The 13,399-nt window shown below is 40.2% G+C and overlaps 1 protein-coding gene across 6 annotated transcripts in view; it reads left to right on the top strand.

The window, feature by feature from the left end:
- Positions 1-4,735: 4,735 nt before the first annotated feature.
- The window catches only part of BCL2L13 (BCL2 like 13), a 34,149-nt gene continuing 25,485 nt past the window's right edge, over positions 4,736-13,399 (top strand). For 2 of the 6 annotated variants that reach the window (XR_004497690.1, XM_033514782.1), the window contains exons 1-2: positions 4,739-4,947; positions 13,180-13,290. Coding sequence is in view for 5 of the 6 variants with exons in the window: in XM_033514782.1 (XP_033370673.1) it covers positions 4,818-4,947; positions 13,180-13,290 (241 nt within the window). In the remaining variant the exon portion in view is untranslated. Of the gene's footprint in view, positions 4,948-8,552; positions 8,661-13,179; positions 13,360-13,399 lie in introns of those variants that run through there. The other 4 variants (XM_015627259.3, XM_033514783.1, XM_015627262.3 and 1 more) reach the window with 3 other exon arrangements.

The raw sequence follows: 13,399 nt of genomic DNA, 5'->3' as shown, positions 1-13,399 counted from the left end.
GGCGAAGGGGCCGTGCCAGGCCCCCGTCGGTGGCGGAGAGCCGGCAGCGCGCAGGCTGCGAGTCCCGCACGGCCCCGCCGGTGACTCATCCCGACGCCGTGCCCGCCCGCCCGGGTATAAATATCTCATTCATCGCCGTAGTAACTGAGGGGCTCACGCTGCGCTCCCGCCGGCGGCTCCGGCGCCGCTGAAACTTGGAACGGCTTTTTTCGGATTCTCAAACCCAAATAGGCACGTTAAAAAGGAAAATAGATGGGAGTTTGTTAATAAAAGCTGTGCTTGTCATCATTTAATGTTGTGGTGGGATGGTTTGAAGCTGCAAAGGATTGAAGACCTTTGTAGCGGATAATGTACGTAGCTTTTGTTTTTCTTCCTAGAAAAGAAATCACACCGTTTGCCTAGAATGCTCACTTAATTGCATTTCTGTCAAAGGTCAGCTACAACCACTGTCCAGATAAAGAAGAATTATGTTTTCCAGTATTTCTATCCATTAAGTGCGAGCAGAGGATCAGTAGTGGCTGCAGTATTGATTCATTTCCAGTAGGAACTGACATGTTTGAACTGATAGTCCTCAGTTTATTATAAACAATCTCTTAGTCATACCCTGATACACAGTTGGAAAAGTACTCTGGAGAATTTATCTCCCAAGTTGATCACAACTGGGTGCTTTGGATAGTCCTGCCTGTTATGGGAAGTGCTTTCAGAGACAAACTGCTGCAAGGTTAAACTAGCCCACACATGCAAGTCTCACCCGAAATCCCCACACAAGCCTGCTGGTAAGGCTGCAGAATGCCTGAACATTTTCCATCTTGTTGATGCGGGGTGTGGTTTTATAGACCTGCAACTCCTTGAAATTCGGTACGTTTTGGTAAAGAGCACCGTGTAAATCCGAGGCTGTAGCTGAGAGTGGCTGCCTGTTTCAGAGACTGATGTCAGGAAGACGACCCAAGCCGTGAGCATACCGATGTCAGGCGGCCCTAAAAATGATTTGAGCTGCAGCACTGCCGTGGTGCTGCCTCTGTGCCTGCCCCTGCTCGGCTTGGTGCTCGCTGGCTGAGCCGTGTGTGCTCTGCAAGAATTCGGCAGCAGCAGGAGCAGTTCTGCCACAGCAGCTCACGGGGTGATTGGGTTTGTGCTGGTAAGTGAGGCCTGGGCTCTAGGTGGGGAATGCATCCAGCTCTGCAATAAGTATTTTGCTGTGGTGCTGCTGTTTCAGTGCTGGTGTTTCTGAAATCCATTGATCGCCTGTTTGGTTTATAAAAACCAGCTGAACTGCTCTGGGCAGTAGGGCAGTGATGTTGCATTTTGGGATTTGAATGAGACACAGTAAACACATCTTGATGCACAGTAGGGTTTTACAGACAGGGACTGAAACACAGCCTGGCCTCATCGCTGGGGATTATATTCGCTGTATTCATTGGTAGGCTTGTGCTGCCTGTTATCCAATTTATAACTCTGCTGTGGATTAGGACGTGACAGATTGCATGGGGAAATGTCAGTCCTACTGCAACTCCTGCTCTCAGGTCGCTTGAGCAGCTCAGCCCACATGAAACAAGTGACAGCAGGGCCGGAGGAGTGACAAGCTAAGTAAGCTTCAACAGGTATAGCCTTCTATCCCCCAAGGGTGCAGGAACTGGGAAAGGTGAATGGTTTTGTAGGGAGTAATTGGTAATGTTGATTTCTGTAGCTTTTTAAGGACAGTATTTCTGCAGGGAACCTGTTAAACCAGAAGCAACCCTCTTGCCCTGGCTTTGAGACTTAGGGAGTCTGTGTAACGCCTTATTTCCTCTGCTCCATTGCATCTCCTGTACACGCTTATCCTCTTAAACACTTTCTGGACTCTCTTCCATTTTGTTGCTTTAGCAGAGATCTCTCTTTCCTCTGATCTGGTCCCTCAAGCTGTGTGTCCTTTTTTCAGTCCCGTTCATTCCTGAAAAATGGCCTTTTCTGAGATATTTACAGTATCTGAGTCAATATTTCTGTGTTTCTCTTTGTAAACAAAACCAGTCATTCCCAATCCAAAACGAGTCATTCTGTTACTGTGCTGTGGGCTTCTCTCAAAGGAAGACCAGTGATTCTGAAATGCACTTCCACTCATGACATTCTTTTATTTGAAGAATTTGAAGATTTCTTCCATTGAAGTTCTTAATTCTCCCTTCTCATTTCAGTACAAAACAGCCTCTCAAAATATATCCACCAAGGTATTTTTTTTTTTAATCATTCTTTCCCCAGGGAAACATTAGCCACTATTTAAATAAGCAGTGGTCTGATTCTCTCTCTTTCTGCTTTTTTCTTCCCCTCCTCCCCTCAGAAGTGCTGAGCCAAGCACGCTGTAATTTTTGTGAATTAGGCCTCCCTGTTGCACTGTGCTGCTTTGGATATCATGCTTGTTTGGATTAACTTTTAGAATTTGATTTTCTGCATTGATTTGGAATTATATTTTGAAGAATAATCTCTCTTCTATATCCAGACTTGTTCTCTGGTCCGCAGCACAGTTTCTGGATGTCTCTGGACCATCTGTCAGGCTGATTTTTTCAGGAGAGATCAGTTCAGGTTGTCTGGAAGGGCTCCCATTCACTGTGTAGGCATTGTGAGAAGCATTTTGATTTCAGGCTGTGGATCTCTACTGAACAAACCAGAACTGAAACATGCTGGGGAGCTTTTGCTTTTTGGTGAATGGCACCTTTGACACCTGGTGATGTGACATGTGATGTGGTGACTGTGTGTGGGGGTCTGGTCTGAAGAGCAGATCTATTGTTAAAGGATCCTAAAGTATTCAGAGCAGTTATTTTTTTTCCAGATCTTCTTGCTCTGTGAAAATCTCAGCTATGGAAGAGGCTTGAGGGTAACTGTATTGTGCAAAAGCTGTGGTTCTTCTCTGTAATTTCTTAGGTTTCTGAAGCAGGATGTGTTGCCCGTGGAGCACTTTGGGCTGGAGGAGGCAGCACAGATGAAATGTTGACTCCATTGTTTCCCTTGTATAGAATTCACTACTTTGGTTCAGGCTGTAGCAAAGACACAACTGAACCTTTCTGGTAAAGGCTTTCAGGCATTTTCAAATACATGGAGCAAGAGGCAGGGCTACCACAGTATGGTCTTCATGAGACTGCACTTTTTTTTCAGTACTGAATGAGTTTCAGAAAGTAGAGTTTCTAAAGAGAATAGTCAGCCAATTTTATACCAGTTCTTTTCCTTTTGCAGCTTTTAGTTTGGTGGTAAATTTTTCTTTGCCAAGCTACCTACTCCCACAGCAACCATGCCACAGCACAGTTCTAGTTTATCTGCAGTAACAGATAAACTGTATATATAATGCAGTGTACAACTGCTGTTAATCTGAATTCCTTCTCAGGGAGGAGGGATTAGAAGTTAGCCCAGACATCTTGAATAGCTACACAGGCAAGTGCTTTTCTTTTGCTTTCTTGGTTTATTATTATTATTATTAATCTTGAGGCTTTGTTTGCATATTGTTCTTTGGTTTTGGAAGCTGATTCTTTCTTTTAGAGCCAAGGCATTTCCAGTGCAATCCATAACTCTTATGAGATGGTCCAATTTCTCTTCCCTGTATATAGCATTTTACTCATTCTGACTGCTTTAAACTTTAAACTTGATAAAAGTTTTTCTTCTAAATGTAACTGCAGTCTCACATTACTAAATTACCTGTCTCTTTCACTGCCTGTTCAGTAGCTGTTCTGTAGTACAAAGTTTCTTGTGTGCCTTTCATTTAGACATCCATTCTGGTGGCCAAGAATGGGCTACTCTTATTTGGGACTGACTCTTTGAAATCCTAGAGAACTTAACTTGAAGAGTTTGTCAGAAACTCCTGGATAGTATTATTTGATCCATTAAGTTGACAGCATGTTGCAAGTAGTTTTCCAGACTTTGCCAAACAAAAAGAGCTAAAACATGTTGATTAATCTCAAGCATCCTTTTAATCTGCTGCATGGCTTTTCCCCCTCTTCCCAACACTTCCATGTTGTTGCTTGATATTTTACTTTTTACCATGTTGTTTTTAATTTCTCTCTGCGTTAGTTTTGCCTGCAGGTCTTATTTGGATATTTTAAAAAAGCAACAAAACAATTAGAGTGAAACAAGGAGGAGTTCTTTGGCCAGATGTTGCTGTTAGGTGTGGATTTCTGGTTTATACTTAATAGTGTGTGGGTGCGAAATCCAGGACAAACAACCATCTGTTCTCCCAATCCCTACATTGAGTGTGGAATTTACTCTGTTGACCATATGTTTTCCATTGCTGTTGGAACAATAAAACTAATTTGAGGAAATTGTGGTCACTTTTTTCTGCTTTACAACTTTTGAGCATCACAGTAGCGAATCTGAGAAAGCAGGGGAAACATTAATGGCAGGTTTTGGGAATGAGAGACTCCTCGGAATCCGGCTTTTTACCACATGTTGTGGTTAAGGAAGTGTTCAGAATCCCTCAAAACATGAACACGTGTGTTTTTGCATGTGGTTGAGATGGGAGGTGTTGGGAGGAGGACACGTGGTGAGGGACTGGCTTCCATGGGAGTGTGAGCATGCCATGCAGGAGTGAGAAATGCCACTGCTGGCAGCAGGCAGGGCGCTGCACTGGGGCACACTTGGGTTTACTCTGCATGGTTCTCATTAAAATAAGAATGCATAGGATATCAGGGCAAAAACCTGGATATTGCTTCAGGATAGTTACATAATTCCCTGTTACGTGTGAGTTCATGACCTGTTGCAGCCTTATAAACCAACAAACAAAACACTTTACTCTTCTCTGACAGCCTTCCCGGGCTCCCCAGAGCGCAGCCGACGTGCCCCACACCTACACAGCCAACCCGATGGCGTCCGCTACTGCCGTGCCTGTAGGATTTCACTATGAAACCAAATACGTAGTGCTCAGCTACCTGGGCCTTTTAGCACAGGAGAAGCCACAGGAGCATCATCCTCCTCCTCCTCCTCCAACTCAAGGTAAAATTTGCATATTCATCTCTAGCCATTTACATGTGCAGCTGCATTCGCAATTAGTTCTTCAGGTGTTTCTGCAGGAGTGCAGAGTGCGAGCCTGATGTTCGGTGTAATGAATCTCTTGGTTTATTCAGTGAAAAATGAATAAATTTCAATTGAAAGATGAGAGATGCTGATAGAAACAAAGCTGTTTGTGTGTAGATTACTGTTTTAATTTGAGCTATTCCGGGGCTGACTGGTGTTTAGGAACAAATAAGTGGTTTTAGTCACTGTCTTGAGGGCTGGGGTAATGGTTATATTTTAATATTGTTGAGCCATTGTGAGAATCTCAGCCCATGCTTGCTATTTTTTTGGGACACAAGTGGAAGTAAGCAGGGGTGAGGTGGTGTTTACTGGCATAAACTGGGTGGTGTCTTGGGCAATCTCCTGTGCTAAATAGTTTTGCCCTATTACACCGAGGCTCCTGTTGTTGTCACTCAATGCTGGTACAGAGATGTGGCCTATGCTACTTCTGTTTCTTTATGTATTTATTTATGAGAAGTCAAGGGACTGCTCAGAGTCAGATGTTTCTTCTAGGGCAGGTTTATGGATAAAAGATGTTAAATGAATTAATAGAAGGCAAAATAAAAGAGGTTTGGTAGATTGTGCTTCCCATAAATCTAGGGGGTAAAACTGTTTCTCATTTTGTGGTGGCAAGCACTTAAGCAATGTTGTTTGTCAGGATTGCCTAGGTGACTTGTCACTTCTTAATGACATTTTAGTCACTACTAGTTCTGTGATTCAGAACTTACTCTGATGAAAGGAGGATTAAAAAAACCCAAATCAAACAGAGACAGTTTTTGGAATAATTTTTTCTCTTTGAACAATCATTTAAGACTGCATATGCTGTCATTTACTGAACTTACCTGTCATGAAGTGAGAAATTCCTGAAAAGAAAAGATTGCATCAAAGTTATGACAGAACTGCTTTTCAGTTTGCCACTAAATCACATGGCATATGCTGATTATATTATATATAATTAATTAAATTAAATTTTTAAATATTTAATTCATAAAACTAACCTTATTATATTGAAGGTATGTTTGCTCCTTCCACTTTGACTGCATCTGTGGTCCGTGAAGGGAGAAGCCCTTTAGCTGTTTCATAAAACCCTTTGTTTCATAAAATCCTATGCTGAAAAATGTAGCTATTTAAGCAATAATATCTCATTCTGAAGAGATCCCACTCATTTATAACTAGGCTGTAACTGGAAATGTATTGAGTACATATAAAGGTTCAATGTGTAAGAATCTGCTTTGTTCTATAAATAGAAGATTCAAAAAGGAAAATGTTGGTCTTAAAGCTTCTTAAAAATAATTTGGCTGTAGTTACTTTTGAAGCATTTACAAATTAAGGTGAAACCTTCCAAACTATTCTCATTACTGAAACCTCTTCTTCTAATCTGAATTACTGTGGTATATTTAAATTTCCTAATGAGGAAGCTACAAATGTTTTGATGAAAATTTTGTAGTCACTTAAGAGGACTTCTCAGATATTGTTTAGATGTGTTAGCTTGTGTGACAGCAGTCTGTAGTTGGATTTGCTACTAAAATACTCTAAAGCATTCATACTTTACAATTTCTGAAAAGGAAATCTTCCTACATTTTCCCCACCTCATTCCCCAAACCATAGTTACCTGTTTCCTCTCTTGGTCATGTTTCATTTTAATTAGGTCTCTTTTTCAGTGACTTTGCTGCTTTCTGATTGAAGCCTCTGGATTTAATAATTTTGCCTTACTTTTAATTTGTTTCTCACTGTTTTGTAATGCTTTTATAAGACTTCAGGCTGTATTGAACTAAGCAAATGCTTTAACCATTTGCTTCAGGATTTATTTCTTTCTTTCCTAACACACTTTTCCTACTGGTTTTCTACCTTCCATGCATCTGAGAGGTTTCTTTTGTCTGCTAGCTACATTTTAAAAATCCTTTCTCCTACTTTTTCTCACCTTGCTTGTAATTAAGCAGTGTTTGAGCTGCACTGTGGGGCTGTGTGTGGTTATTTCAGAGTGCTGTGTTCATCCCCACTGACTGTTGAGCAGTTTATGTAGCCAGCACGTATCTCCTTATTGTTTGGCACGTGGCTGATGGCTGCTTGCTGTAATCTGCAATCCCCTAGGAGGGAGCACAGCCCATAATGGATCTTTCCTGCCCTGCCTAATGCACTGCTGGCAGGTAGCTGGGTGTTACAGTCCCTGGTGAAACCTGGTAAGAACAAGAGACAGGAAAGCTGGGAAATGGAAATGAACTGTTGTTGTCTGGAATCCCATCATGAGGAGGAGACTTCTGGGTTTGGTGACAGATGCAGGAGAGGTAACAACAGCACAGCATTGCTTCCTGCTTTGCCAAGCACTGCCACCAGCTGTTGATACAACATTGAGTGATCCCAAATTCCTTCCATTGTGGATTTCTGTGGCACTTCAGAATGCTTGTCAGGAGTCTTTCTGCTCTATGGCTGAACACAGTGATCTGTGAATTGAGAGGATTCCCATAAAAAAACCTGTCCTTAATCTTATTTTGCTTTGATTTGGTTATTGTGCTGACAGACCTTCCACAGGAAGCAATGAAGCAGCAATTTTGCCTATTGCCTGTTTCCTTTCCAGTTGGAGAATACTTCTGTATTTTGTGTTTCATTCATATGAGGCCTTGACTCTGGTTTGCCGTACTTTCCCTTCATTTATTTTTCTTAGATCCAAATAAGACTGTGCTCCTGGTCTGTTTTCTGAATCATATTCAGTGAAATGGGAGTGTCCAGGAGGACAAGTTGTAGCTTGCCCTGGTGGAGTTGACCTCCTTGTCTGCCTGAGTGGGAGAGTGTGGGACTCCTCTAGAGGGCAGTTCAGCGCAGGATCCCAGTTCCAGCCACCTTCTGTCACTCACTGGAGGATCTCCTGCCTTTCCATTGCATGTCTACAGTACATGAGAGATGAGGAAAAAAGACATGCTGGGTGTTGTTAGGATTTCTGTATTTCCCTTGAGTCTCTTTCTACCGCAGTCTCACAGATTTCAGTGAAGTTTCAACAGTCCAGTTAAACTAGAAAGTGTATCTGGTGAGTCAAAAACACCCAACCAAAAAAGTGATCCTTCCCAACAGGAGTGGTACCATTTTATCTCTGCCAGAAGTGGTAGGAGAGATTGAATGCTTTGATCCCTTCCCCTTCCCCCTCTGCCTCTGTTTCCTGCATGTTGTACAAATTCTTTTTCCTGGTATATCCCTTTCTGTTTCAAAAACTGAGATAAGAATAAAACTTTAAAATAGGTTGATAGGTTTCCAGTTGAAACTTCTCATTTCTTGCAGGCTTAATGTGCTTTGCAAGACTGATGGTTTTTGGAGGGTTTTTATTCAGTGAGTAGAAAATTCAGAGAAATTACATGGAAAATTACCTTACAGTGTTTCCTTTTGGGTCTCTTGGTTGGTCTTGGTTTTGTTGCAAGAAGGATGGCTTCAATTACAAGCACTGAAATCACTTCTGGCTTCAAGCAAATGAGGCTGATCTAAATCAACACCTGATGAGCATTTGGAAATCTTTATTTTGCTATCTTCTTTTCAGCACAGGGGCTGAAGAGAGAACCATCCACAGTATTCCAGCCTCTTGAAGAAAAGACAGTTTTACTGGACAACCCAACCTTTTAACATTATAGCTCTGTAGTGTTCTCTAATGGATTTCAGTGTCTCCAGAGGTAAATCCAGCAAATTTAACTGGCCAGTGCTTTGAGAGACTTTTCCTCTTAGTTTTGCCAGTGATTCTGCATAACAGTCACTGTAGTTTATTTAAAGCAAAATCCGTTAGCATTAAATTCTGTTACTTTTTGGTAGGTTTTCTGATAGGTGAAAAATCAGATAAATTGATAAAACACATGGAGTAGCATCACCTGTGTCAGTCAATGTTTGAGGCAACAGATGAGCACATATATTTAAAATGTGTGGAAGCTCTCAGTTCATTAGATTGAGGGGAGATGTTTTGTATTTTTTCAGAACTCTTATCATACTTAAAAGTACTGGCTCAGACACAGAAAATAATTATTAAGTATTGGAAAACATCTCTACACTTTTCTCCCTGAAGTCACTCTCATTACAGAAGCTTCCATTCTGCTGCAGTTATTAGTATTACTAACTTTTCAAGTGGGTCAAAGTCCTTTGGTTTTGTGATTCAATGTATTTTTATTATAAATATTTCTTTGTATGTTATCAAGGAGTGACTTTTAATGTATTTCTCTTTTTTAGTCTGCTTCCCCATTGCTTGACACCATCCCATGAGCTTGTGGCTACAACAAACACTGTAAAGAAAAGTAATTTTTCTGTGTTTTCCTTAACAGAGTGAAAAATCTTAAATAATCCCATAGTTTACAGAGTATCTGAAAATTTTATAGTCAGTGCCACTACTGCTTGGTGACATAGATTAGCCAAGAGGTGAACAAGGTTTTGACAGTTTTCCTGAGGTGCATGCTATCCACAATACTTTATTCCAATTATTATGCACTATGTCCTTTTGACCATTTATTATCTTTTTGGAATTACCATACCAAGTGTTGTGTGTAGTTGGTGATGGAGCCATTTTCCTGGTTTCCCACACACACAGTACCTACTGCTGGCTTGTAGGAAACTGAGTTTTTTGGGTTGTTTTATCTTACATGATGAACTTGCTTGATAAAGACCTTCCTTTTAGGGAAAACATGTCTGGGCTGTAAAGATTGACATTGTAGGTCAGAGCAGTCCAGTTCATGGTAATAAGGGAGCTATTTCCTAAACTGAGGCAAGGAAAAGGAGCTTTTTGGGGTGTGAATTCCCACTTAATTAAGCCTTCTCTCTCCCCCACAAAAAAAGAGTGCTAGTTAGCAATATCTTGTCTCCTTTTAATATTTCAGACTTTTTCAGTTTCTTTTAAGTTGAGCCTTCTTATGGCTTATAAAGAGCTTCTTTTAAACATTTCTGAAATCGAGGGCTACGTCTATGTGTGGCTGTCCATGGTCTGGAGTTTGCTGGTGTAACAGATGTGCTTTTCATTAAAGGAAATAGATAAATACATTTGTAAAGAGGTTTTTTATATATTTGTCACTTCTCAGTGCTTACAGTAATTTTAGAGTCTTACTTAATGTTTTAAAAATTCTGATATGTTAAATATTACAGTCCTGGTAAAAGTAAATTTTTAAGTTCACTATACAGAGGTTAACATAGAGACTTAGGATAACTCAGAAAAACAAAGATACTGCTAAATTAAAATTACAGGCATGAAATAAAAAAAAAATCAGAAGCAATCTGTGACATCAGTGGCTTTCTTTTCATTTTCCTTCATTCCCTTGAACTAAAAAGGCATAACATCTTTTCAGTCCCTCCTTATGGTTGTCCCTTGTTAGCTGAAGTTTTGGCTCAAGCACTGTAAAATGAGATGTGCAGAGTCAGTAGCTCTGATGAATGACTTTCCATCCCTCCTCCTCCTGCCATCAAACCTGGCAAACGGGTTAGTCTTGTATTGTTACTGAGCTTCTGGAGTTTTACTGAAGTATTACAATTATTTAGTAGGCTGATGCTCCCTGATGCGGTGCTTGATGGACTTTCAGAACACATTCTCCTCTACTTTTTAGCTTACTTCCAAATACCTGAAACCCAAAATCTTAACAGGAACATAATTGTGCCAAAGTGAACATTTGTTCCATAAATAGAAAGTAGAATGCACTAACTTGGTTGTGTAAGAACAAATAACAGAGGTTTGTTGTGCCTCTGGGAAGAGGTCTTGCAGAATTGCTCAGAAGAGGCAAACCCATTTCTTGAGCACAGGAAAGCATTCAATGCTTATGGCTCTTACAAACACCACTTCTGGTGTGACCATTTACATCCTTGATAACAAAAATATATTCTCATCTAAAATAAGCTGGTTTTACTGTTTTCTTCTACCTGTTTGTGACTTGGAAGTTGAGTAATTGAGAAAAAAGATACCCCTCACTTAGAACCTTTGGTGTTGATGTTCTCCAATTCTGTGTGCAATGTTTGTTGGTAGCAGTCAATATCCAGGAGATGCAGAAAGCTGAAATCCAATCTTTATTAGGGGAATAAACAGTGCAAAGTCACTGCTCTGGGAGGGGCAGGGTTTTGATGTTTTGGCATGACTGAACAGTCAGGTGCTCTCGGAATCAGCAGCTGCTGCAAAGCTGTGGGTGTTACGAGATGGAAACCATTGACTGCAGTGCTGATTATCTAAACAGCTCTTTTGTACACTGGCAGCAGTGGAATTTCTCTTCCTTCCATTTTCCGGGTGATTTCTTATCAAGTGTGACAGCTTGTCATGGGTGATCATCGTCACATTAGTCCTGTGAGAATGGGGGGCTCCTCTGTCCCTTCCATACAAAGAAGAAGCACAGGTTCACACAGGGGTTGGCACTTGCACACACTTGTTGCACTTGACTCCAAAGCAGTGGTTCAGTTCTTCAAAGAAGCAACTGACAGGGAGTGACAGGGCATTAACCAAAAGGAGGAACAGTTTGCTCTTCTCTGGAATTTATTACTCAGAGTGGCAAGGAGACGCTGCTTGGGAAGGGATTTAAGAAGTAGTTATTCTGAACATGTGTGGTTAAGTCAAATGGAATTAAACTGGCCATCATTTGTTCTTTTAGACTGGTCACAGATATATATGAAAATATTTTGTATTAACTTAAGCGTACATTGGTTTAGAGGGATCCTTGTGCTGTGTTTTTAAGCATTAACACACATTCAGTGGGTTGATACAGTGGATTTTTAACATATTTTTCAATTGTGGGAGACCTTGAAAGCTTACTATCTACTGTTTTTTTAAATACAGAAAATGCACAGTGTACTTCACTAGTGTGTAGTTAACTAAATATCTGTATGTGTCTGTTAAGTGCTTTCATGGTTTTCACACACCCTTTTATGAAATGTAGTTATTACTATAACTATAATGAAATGTAGTGATTATATATGTCCATTGTGGAAGAAAAGGGAAGGCAAGACAACACTTAAAGTGAGTTCCAGCAGAGAAACAAACCAAAGAAAACTGGCCACAAAGCTGTAATTCACAAGACCACCAAATTATGATTTAGTGCTTTCAAGACTGGAATGAAAAAATATGTGCCACAAAGTTCCACTGGCTGTTACAGGACTTACCTGAAGATCTCGATGTGAAATGAAAGTGATGTGGAGGAAATTGAGTCAGATGATAGCAACATTACAGAACAATCCCTTTCCCTTTTTGTTTTCTTCAACTGAGTGTAGAATGTCTGTAAAGCAGAACATTGTCTGGATGTCTAGGCAGAGCTGTAGCCCTTGGTGTAGGTGCAGAAAAGAAATTCAGATGTCCTGAATACCTGGGTTTGTTTGGAAACAGTTTTGTCTCTCTTGGCACAGCATAATGATTAAGATGATTGAGAGTCTATGTAACCCTGACTGATATGGATGAAACAACTTTGTTACCAGCATCTAGAGTCAGCACATAGAAACTATGTTTGTGATGCCAAACAATGGCATATGATCTTCTGGGAATATGTAGCCATTTGAAATTCCTAAATTTTATTGGTTAGGAGGGGAGAATTGACAACTGACTGACAATTGTGAGGTCCTTTGCCTCTAGTCTTACTTGTGAAATCATGGAAGTGTTAATTTGTGGCCTGTAGACTCCTCATGACCAGGGAAATGATTCACAGTTCACAGGTTTCAGGATTTTTCATTGGTGTCTTGTATAGTTGCTCTGAGAATGTTGTAGATCTTGCAGGCATCAATATAAATTTTATATTTTGCCACTAAAAATCAAGCTTATGCAGCCTACTTTGTTTTGTTGTAGTTTGATAATAAGTGTATTACATATGATGGCTGATTGTTTATGTGCCTTGGTTTGATTTTGGTCTTAAATTGAAGATACTGCTTTTAAAGTTCCTATGTATTCTGTTTGTAGCCTTACAGTTCTTTTTATTTTATCTAACACACCAGTTCTACCTTGAATAGGCCTGGAAGTTTATCTGTTTCATGTAATAAATGTAATATATTCATTTATACAATGATTCATGTGTACATGGGTTCATGTAATAAAACTTTTGTAATAAGTTCTCTTGAAGAATCGTACTTGTTGCTGTCTGAAATTGAACTTTCACTTCAAATTCCTTTATCCTTAATATGTCAATACCATCTTCCATTATCTGCCTTGTTTGAAACATGAAATTAAAACATTTGAATGATTTTTTTGGTTTCTTTCAGGGACTCAACAACAGCTTATGGCACAACATGCTCTGGAGAAAGAGGCTTTGGAGAAGATTAAAATAGAGATCGAGGAGGAGCTAAAACATCTTGATGAAGAAATCTTGGAAGGTGCTCTTCAGGTTTTCCCGTTTCAATCCATAATCTCTATGCACTGTAATGGTGGTTAATTTGTAACAGGTACTCCAGCTAAAGAGATTTTTGAATACATTGAATCTCT

The sequence above is a fragment of the Parus major genome, chromosome 1A, assembly GCF_001522545.3.
Source record: "Parus major isolate Abel chromosome 1A, Parus_major1.1, whole genome shotgun sequence".
In the NCBI taxonomy this organism is placed as follows: Eukaryota; Metazoa; Chordata; class Aves; order Passeriformes; family Paridae; genus Parus; species Parus major.
Note: the sequence above shows the minus strand (reverse complement) of the source record. Positions and strands in the feature narration are given on the sequence as shown.